This window comes from Myxocyprinus asiaticus, chromosome 23 (assembly GCF_019703515.2).
Source record: "Myxocyprinus asiaticus isolate MX2 ecotype Aquarium Trade chromosome 23, UBuf_Myxa_2, whole genome shotgun sequence".
Classification (NCBI taxonomy): Eukaryota; Metazoa; Chordata; class Actinopteri; order Cypriniformes; family Catostomidae; genus Myxocyprinus; species Myxocyprinus asiaticus.
In genome coordinates, this window is record NC_059366.1 from 40,839,994 (window position 1) to 40,850,321 (window position 10,328).

The window sequence follows — 10,328 nt, forward strand, 5'->3', positions numbered from 1 at the left end:
AGGAAACACTGAATTGAGATGAAATTATTTTATTAGCTTATTTGAGATCGCACAGTTATCTAAGAAGTAGGAAAGATTGCTCACAATACCCAGATGAGCGGTCCGATACGTAGATGTGCGGTGGTTACTGAGAATTTTCAGACCACTAGATGGCGTCATTGACCAATCAGAATCTAGTATTCCAGAGACCTGTGTAATAAGCATATTTACATATGGACAAACTAGGAATGCACTGATGTATTGCCCAGTGCGATTTATTGGCCAATTATTGACCAGATTAAAACCATTAGCAGATTGGTCATAATAATACAAATGCATATATGAAAATCTGATGGTTTAATCATTAAATTATGTAAATGTTATGAGTTGCATAAAGTTTACAATATTTTTTTTCTGTGTGAATTATAAAGAAACATCTAACAAAATAAATGAAATTCGATAGCATGTTGAATATGCATAATATGACTTTGTAATGTTCTATCAAAATATGCTAAACGTGAGTTCTATTGTTTAGAACAGCAAAAAACAGTAGTGCACAAATGTTTTAGCAGTGCAAAATAACCCCTTATCGTCATGTTATATTTTTTTAAATCTTTTTTTATCTTGTATTTATCATTCATTATGGCTCTTTTAAAAGTTTGGCCTTTTGTGTGTCCAACAGATCCAATCCATGTTTAATGGAAATTATTTATTGTTAGAACAATAAAATAGCTTTTGTACATTCTAAAAGCATAATTCCTAAGCAAAACAATGATCTGATGACAAAATATGGTAAGTGGCAAAATATCGTTGTCGGTATCAGCATATAGTTTTTTGTTCAAATTAGTATCGGTCAAAAACTTTGATATCAGTGCATCCATAGGAAAAAATTATTGAATTTTAATATTAGAAATTAGTGGTGTATGGAAGTTAATACATCTATAAATGTGCCTTCTTTTACGTTTCGCTTATCTAGGTGTATAAGCTGCCTAAAAGTTATTAAATGAGTGCTTGCATTTGTTTAATAACTTTCTCAGAAACAACCCATGTCATGTAATGGGGAACTGTCCTGTAAAACTTTCTCATTGCTTTTTTCCCCAGGGGCAAAAGCAGGTGAAGGCACAACCTCTAGTAAACTGGTGAGTTAATGTCTGCGCCTGTTAACATTCACAAGATGCATTCCAGCCCAACTCTTTTTCTCTTTTTACCTCTCTTGGGAGAATTCACTAAGAATAAATTGTTCCCAATGATAGCGACTTTTTTTTTAGCATGAGCAATTTGCGTTTTAGCACTCGATTCTCTAAAGAAATTATGCAAATCAGGTAATGAAACAAACAAATACTAAAATACCACATGCTAAACCGTATTAAATCTTTATAAATTTGTAAAATATTCACCCATAGTGTATACCAATTAAAAATACTGTATATATAATTATCAGCCTAGACTACAGTTTATAAAAATTATAATAGTATTAAGGTTGTAATTGCATTGCTTTCATTGTCATTTTCATGTTGGTCTGGCTACTTGCAGAACCTGGCAAAGAAACAAGGCTGAAGTCGCCTCTGAGATCGGATTGCACCAGCTCTTGTCCCGCAGACCACACTCTCACCAAAACGACAACGGAAACCATAGTCTTTGCACTTTGTACTTTAAAACAATGTAAATTCACTTTGTAGAAAAAAAGGTATTTAAACAGACTGCTGAATATTTGAATGATATAGTTAGCATTTGTATGTCCTTAAAACAACAGCAAAAATAGTAATAATAATAATTAACACATACAATGTATGTGTCCTTTGTGCACTCGAAAAAAATATTTTTGCCTAGAATTACACATTTCAGTTTCATAACAAAACTCCTTTAAATTAAATTGTGTCAAGTTTAATAAAATTAAATTAAGAAAATATTTATGTTTTTTATTTTATTTTATTAAAGACTACTCAATTCAGTTTGATGGAATTTTGTAATGACATTGAAATGTGTAAACCTTAAAATAATTTTTTTGAGTGAGAGTCTAAAATAAGTATACTTTTCTAACTTGTACAAGTTGTATGACATGTTGCATTTGTTAAGGCCATCTTTGTTGTTCTGTTACATATTTTGTTTGTCTTTTCATTTGCTAATATCTGAATAGTTTGTAATGTATCTAAACTGAATTTTAGAAGCCTCGTTTTAGTTTTAGTTTTTTTAAATACCAAAACCCAACTACTGTGTTCCACACATGGAATGGGATACATATGTTTTGCTGAAACTGCATCATTATGATTAGAAATAAAGATGTATTTTATATATTTTTTTTAATTATTTTTTTCATTTATTGTAATAATATTTGAGAGCAGGATCTTTAATATGTCATTTCTCCTTATTGAATCAACACTCCCTGCATCATCCCACCATCAGTGACCTCAGACTGACCCTGTTCTTTTCGTTCTGTGTGTCATTTATGATAAACAGATCTGGTGGTGGATCTGAGAGTTTAGATGGCTTATGCTCTGGTTTTAACACTGCAGGGGACGTACATTAGGGGATTAGTTATTGACGCTTCAAAGATGTCAAATTAAGGACTTTAAAACTGTTCATCTACTACCTGAATCCCTACATTATCAGAGCGCTTTCCACTGCTGCATACAGATACAAGAGATTAGAGCAGGGTGAATGTCTGAACGATTAAGGCCCTGTTTACACCTGGTGTTAAGATCAATCTCAGGCAAGTGGGCATGGGTGGGAGTGTTTGTGCTATCTGTGGGTTTATGCGTGCAAATTTTGGGTGTTTTGTATGTTAATTAATTGCTGCAAAGTACAATTTGCTATTTGCCTGAGAAATAGGTCATTGCGCTAAAACGTTGGCGCAGAGTCTAAAGTCAGTTCCTGCATTCACAGTTTGGGGATTCCACCAGTAGATGATATCAAATAAGCTACAGGTCACTTTTAATACTAGCTATGATTTGTGTGACAGTTGATAAATATGATTAATAATAATAATAATAACAAGTCTTTTTGTTGTTGTTGTTGTGCCTTTCCAAAGCTCAAGGATGCTGTATTAAATTAAACATTAAGCAGAGAAACATATAACAAATATACATTACAAAACAATGAACAATGGGAAAGAAGCAAAGCATGTTTCAAGCAGGTAAGACAAGGGCCAGCAGGAAGAGAGCCAACAGTCCCAGAGAGGCTAATAGAGAACATACAACACAGACATCATAGTACAGGGATGCACGACCAAAATCTTATGAATGGGATGTCTTTATTTATATTGACATTGCTTGACAGGAAATGGAATATATAATAGGACGCAGACTGTGCAATAACTGAAGAGGAACCTCAGAATTGAATTGCACTTGACCCAGCACATTAGGGCTTTGTGCTCGCCATTTCGCCAACCCACGTGTGCCTAGACTTAGTGCATGATTGCATGAAAGTAACAAAACAAAACTCTTAAAATAGGGCCCGTCGGCCCTAATTGGGCTGGATTTGTTCGCTCATATATCTGTGGGTGTGTGCTTGTTTTACAAATTATAATTTGTGTGTTTTCATGTATTTTATTTAGCCAGTAGTCAGATCTGAGTCTTTGTGTCTGGATATGTGTGTGTGTGTGCGTTTACTCAACCATGTGTTTCTCATTACTCCAGCACCTGCACCAGACTCTAAATTCCCATCCACTGCAGTCAATACTCAATTCATCTTACAACAACAAACTAAGATGTGTAAACAAATTCACACCTGGCATCACAATTTTATATTGCTCTTAGAACAATTCATAAGGACACATCTCCACTGACTCTCTCAGGTGGGTGGCAATGTTTACTAAAGACCAAAAGCAACAAAATAAATCATAATTGTTTATAATAAATAACATCTTTGTACAATCACAACCTAATGCATTGATCACATGCTTTTAAGACCCATGTCTACTATAATAAGCTTTGTTAATGTGCATAAAGCATTGTTAATTGAGGAAATGGTTTATCATTTCAAGACCAAAGCTCTTTTGTCAGAGAAAGTGCAGTTATGATACTCAAGGGATGATGAACAAAAACACTGTGTAAAATGGAAGGAATATTAGAGCTGTGTTACGTCGGTAACACTTTACAATAAGGTTCCATTTGTTAATATTAGTAAACAACATTAGTTAACATTAACCCTTAAATGCATACCTCGGGTGTTTAGAGACCCAGGACCTCATCCATTGATGAGGTACAGTTGTGCTCACACCTTTTTAGTATTCCTCAATCTATCTCTTATAAATAGTGTAACACACAAAAAAAACAAAAACAAAAAAAAAAAAAAATGGCAAAATTGAAAAAAAAAATAAATAAATAAATAAAATAAAACAAATAAAAAATTATAATGGTTTAAGGACCAAAAAGTTTATATGGTCTCTAGAGACCCCAGGTACGTAAGAGTGTTTTGTTTTTTGTTTTGTTTTTTTGCACTTTAATAAATTATATTTTTAATAATTATTTCATATCTATTTAAGCTTACAGTCACAGGATATCTATTTCTTTGTGTCTTACAAGAGAAATTAGTACTATATTCATAAAAATAAATACTAGATCATGTTGACTTTCTATGCAAAAATGAATTATCTGTATTTTATATGCGTATACCTTACATAATATACATGCAATTTCTTACTCAAGGTGGCACTGATGTTTCAGTGATTGACTTGATTTACATTTGACATTGCTATTTGACGAAGAAACAACATCAAAGTAAACTTATAGCAAGTACAACACATGAACCGTATGATATGACTTTTGGGTGTACTACTGAAATAATGTAAGTTGTGCATCTATTTAGACTCAACAAGTGCCTTTGAAAATACACATAAGATACACATAAGCTACACATAAATTACACATGTGTAGATTATGTTATGTGTAGCTCAGTATGTGTTTGACAGCAAGTTGCATCTCATAGTGGCGGTTCTAGCTTGTATTGCACCCTGGGCGAATCCCGCTTCAACACACCCCCAAAGTATTATTTTGGGGGGGGGGGGGGGTATGGTGCCTTGGGTGAAACCTGCTTCACCACACCCCCAAAGTTGTTGTGTGGGTGCCTCGTGCCGCTGCCCCCCCGCAAGATGCCGCCCGCCAACGGCATATGTCGCCCATGCCTAAAGCCGCTGCTGGCATCTCATGAAATTTCAGTGTCAAAATATATCCATGTTCAGTTCTAGCATTCAGGAATGCACCATATTGTTTTATTGTGAATAGTAAAGAAATCCCAGTCTATAATATGCCATCGGCTTGTCAAGTTAGTTTTGAATGACACATACTGTATTAATTCAAAGCCGCTTCCCAGAAAATGAAGCCTTTAATGAATAATTGATCCATAAATGAAAATTCTGTCATCATTTACTAACCATCATGTCATTCCAAACCTCTATAAATTTCTTTCTCCTGCGGAACACAAAATAGAAAATGTAAAGGATGTCTTATTGTCTAATCTCAACACAGTGGTAGTTAATTGTGACTCTAATAGTTTAAAGCTTAAAAAGGACCCAAAAAGAGTCCATGTGACTTCTGCATCATAATCCAAGTCTTGTGGAGGCATACAATTTTGTTTTGAAACAACATGAAATGTGTTATTTTACAGCAAATTTTACAGTTTTCTAAACTTCCAACATGGCTCTCCTTTGCCTCTCCGTGGCTTTCCATGAGTGCATGAGAGAAGCTCCAAAATATTTCATTTAATCTGATTTAAGTTTCATTATTGTTTTCATGCAAATTAATATTTCAGTGCATTTCTGACCATTTGTTTTTCAATTTCAGATTCAGTATGCTTTTCAGCTGGCTTCCTGATGGCTTTATGTCTGTGTCAGCCATGTTACATGCGGTTTGTCTTAATTGCGCACATTACAAGAAGATGATGTTTAATGTAGCTTTAAGGTTTTGCTTTTAGTTTGACAGAAGCACTGTCTATCTAAGTGATGTTTCGTGGGTTAATCCAGACTATAAAAGAGCTGTGATCAGGTCATAAACACCATCATCTTCAGTCTTGTAAGTGGATCCACAGTCTGAATCCAGGTAAGTGTGTAAATCGTATTGCCTATATCCTCGATAGCTTCTGATTTCACTGTTATTGTGGATCTTTTGGAATCAAAATTAACACATGATGTACAGCTGGACAACATTTTTTTCATCAAAATTTCTCTGAGTAATGTTGTTTTCCTAAAGTTTGTTTTTTCATGGCGAATGACCTATAAAGTTTCGGTTTATGTTGTCTATTGTATCTAAACCCACTTGTATCTAAAGCCTCTCTGTTTAGAGAGTAAAATCAAATGTAATTGTTTAAATTATTTTGGTGTTTTCTTTCAGGTCCTTATCTGACACAACCACTCTCCATTAAGTTAATTCAGACCATAAAAAGAACCGCTGTCACCTCATAAACACCATAATGTTCTGATAAGCAACACCTTGTGGATCCACAGTCTGATGCAGGTAAAGTCATCTCATGAGCACTGAAATAAAGTATTATAATTTTCTTACTTAGTATTGTTGGCTTGGTTTCCATTAAAATAGCTAATCATCCTCAAATACACGATACATTTATTTGAAAAGTAAAAACAATATTTAAAGTCTTGTTTAGGGAAAGTAAACTGAATTTAAAGTAAGAACAGACATATTTTTCTTACCCCATTGGAATTTATTTATTTATTTATTTTGCATTTCTCTGAAAATAAGACCCAATTTTTATGCCATTTTGCGTCTTAAGTAAATGGATCTTGTTTTAAGAATTTTTAAATATTTTTTATGGAAAACAAGGCAAAAATTCTGATGTGTTCATGTCAGCTACAGTATCTTCGTGCTCTAGCTTTACAGAGATTGGGTAACAGGTCACAATAAGGTTCCATTTGTTAACATTAGTTAATGTAGTATTATGAACAAACAATGAACAATCTATTTTTTTACATCATTTATTTATATTTGTTGATGTTCATTAAAATACAATTGATTGTTAGTTCATGGTAGTTCATAGTGCATTAACTAATGTCAACACATGCAACATTTGATTTGAAAAATTTATTAGTATATGTCGAAATAAACATTAACCATGGTTAAAAAAATGCTGTTAGTTCATGTTAACTAATGTTGTTCACTAATGTTAACAAATGGAACCTTACTGTAAAGTGTTATCAGTGACTGTGTGTAGTCCTTAATGAATAAACGTAAAGGCACGTGAACCCTTCAAGGGAATTTTAAATAAAGCTAAACAAAACTTTGTTTTCTTTTCATTAATGAAAATGTTCACTGGGAACCCAATGAATAGCTTTACAACAATAGAAACATGTTAAATGATTTGACTAACTGCATGGTATTGACTGAAAATATTAGTCACAAGTGAATATTTCTCTTTCAAAAACACGTTTCTTTACATATAGTGAAAATAATGAAAGGTTTGTTATTATTCCAGTGCAAGATTTTCTGAGACGATGACACAAAGCAACATCAGCATGAACAGATCAGATGACGAAATACAAGAGTATATGGAAAAACAAGACTTGGCAGAATCATTGTTGATCTGGATTCTTTCAATCTTTGAAATTCCAATCATCTTCTTAACTCTGTTTGCAATGTGTTTTTTCGTCAGATCTCATCATGGCGCTTCAGTTTATGTAATACATTTGATTCTTTCCGATCTTGTACAGGTCCTTTGTAAATTCGTACTTTCTACACCCCAAGAGGATAATGTGGTGGGTGCATATCATTATTCTTTGATTGTGGGTATATATTTTATGGCGTGTATTGCTTTCGAAAGATATCTTCTGGTTTCTCATCCTCACTGGTACAAAATTCACCATTCACTAAAATCCTCCTGTTTGGTGTCTTTGATCATCTGGTTTGTGCCTCTGATCTTTGCAAAAATAGATAAGCACACTCTGCGTTTTGACCGTCTGAACCGATGTATTGCGTTTTTTATTCCCTATATTGTAACCATTCTCTGTTTTGTTGGTACTTGGAGGGGTCTCTCTCACTCAATTTCACTCACTTCTCATAAGCGCAAATTGATATTGGGCAGTCTGTTCCTAGTGCTGCTGAATTACACATTTGTTATGCTCCCTTTCACAATTATGGCGTTAATTTGTGAGATCTTCCAAATAAATAAGTTGAGCTTAACAGGTTCTAAAGTTTATCACTTTCTGTTCTGTCTCATGTATCTGAACCCACTTGCTGATTGTTTATTGTACCTGTTCATGAGGAGTGATATTGGTGATTTAATGATGTTTCTTTACTGCTGGCGCAGATCAGACAGAAATCTGAATCCTTCACAACACACAACCAGTATGAACCATAACCAATCATAATATTCAGTAGACTTACAGGTGTGTAAAATGGTGAAGTATTTCATATATCCAGTACATACTATATATATATATATATATATATACACTGAAACTTTACACCTGTTAAGTATATATATCTACAGTATACTAAGTACAGTATATCTATCTTTCCATCCATTTATCTACAGTATCTGAGTAGTCTGTTTTTAAAGGGAATAAACAGTAACCTTGTAAGCTACATTTAAACTATTTGTGCATGTTTTAACTGGATGAAAGTGTATTAGAAGTTCCATCATAAATCTATGTTCAGCTTGTGTTACCTGCTCCCTATTCATGAGCAATGTCTCAGAATAATTACTTAAATGTCATTTTGTAATCTTTGTGTGTGATTATGACATTGAATCTTGTCAGATAGCATATCTCCCTCATAGTTAGAGTCAGACATTGTTCTGTATTCTTTCTATGCTGCATAATTAAAGAGTTCTCAGTTTTCATTCTGTCTCTGTTTGTGATCATTTGACAAATAGCAGTTAATTTGTGAACAACATAGATGAATTAAAACAGCAAAAGGTATTCAGGATTGTTGCAGATGAAGCACAACATATTACAAAAAGCATGACATTACACAGAGCAGCAGGTACCTCCAGTATTCAGGTAATGTATAGCGGAGCAATCAGTAAATGTTTCCTCAGTTTTTACTCAACTTTCCACACAAACATGGAGAATATTTAGTGGGCCAAGCCTATGATGGAGGCAAGCAAGTGTACAGGCATGAATTAAACATGTTACAAAGGATGCCTTCTACATACAGTGTAGTGCTCACTAATTTAAACATAATTCTAGTTTACACCAAAGAGTACCTTGAGAAAGCTATTTGTTAGCATTCCCATTCATCTCAATGGCAGTCGCTCAGCTGCCGCATATTTGAGTCTCAAGCCATTCACTAACACCTATATATGATACTGTATATGAAGTCAAAATTTGAGAAAAAAGAAAGAAAAAGAAAGAAAGATCACACAGGTCACAATCTCTCCCTTGTAGGAAAAACCATATGCTGCCTTCACATGCTATCATGCTATATATGACTGGGGAAATTTCAAAATGGCAAAGTAGTGTTTTGTAATGAATGATAGCTGTGCTTTGAAAAACTAATAAATCTTGTTAGTGCTTGCAACTTCATATGTAATATACATTTACATAATCAATAACCATTTGATGCATATTGTACATTTTTTACACAGAGAAAATATCATTTATTAGACCTAACATGTTGCCTATTATGGTCTCTCCGACAACAAAGTACTTGAACATGACACTCTAAATTACAACTTCAGAAGTGGGAAGTAGGATAATTTAGATAAAATGTGAAGGCAGCGTTATATCTCATGAAATCTTAATCTGCTGTAACCTGAGTTCCTTTGTCACCTCCTGAACTACAATAGGGAGCTTCTATTAGCAAAGGTCCAATAGCAAATGACAATTAATTATGTTCATGCTTAAGTCCATATAAGGAGTTCCTATATCATAATTTAAAGTTCAATGACACTCTCAGATATTGGCATAATCCCCATAACCATTACAAAATCACATTGTGTTTACATTTTTACTAGAGAAAAAAACACACTTTTAAATAAGATGAGTAATTTGATATCCGTAATAAACAATTTGGAAACACTTTGCAATAAGATTCCAAAGTATGTGTTAACATTATTTGACGCATTAGGTATCATGAGTTAACAAAGAGCAATGTTTTTTTATATGGCATTCATTAATCGAGGTTAATGTTTATCTATAGTTTTATCACTGTTAGTTCATGTTATTTATAATACATGAACTAATGTTAACTTATACAACTTCTCATGTAAAAACTGTCCATGACTTTGCCAAGATACTGTAAATAAATGCTGTACAAGCATTGTTTTTTGTTAGTTCATTTTGACTATTGCGTAAACTAATGTTAACAAATACAACCTTATTGTACAGTATTGACAACAAATGCTAATGAGAAATCAAAGGAAATTTGCAACCACAACTATGGACAAGCTTTCAAGATAAT

General features: G+C 33.5%; 1 protein-coding gene across 2 annotated transcripts in view; it reads left to right on the plus strand.

The window, feature by feature from the left end:
* Positions 1–2,848, plus strand: part of LOC127414025 (SPARC-related modular calcium-binding protein 2-like) — a 51,775-nt gene extending 48,927 nt beyond the window's left edge. For both annotated transcript variants that reach the window (XM_051651674.1, XM_051651675.1), the window contains exons 12-13: positions 1,081–1,118; positions 1,513–2,848. In XM_051651674.1, coding sequence (XP_051507634.1) covers positions 1,081–1,118; positions 1,513–1,536 — 62 coding nt within the window. In that variant the 3' untranslated portion in view covers positions 1,537–2,848. The remainder of the gene's footprint in view (positions 1–1,080; positions 1,119–1,512) is intronic.
* The last annotated feature ends 7,480 nt before the right edge of the window (positions 2,849–10,328 follow it).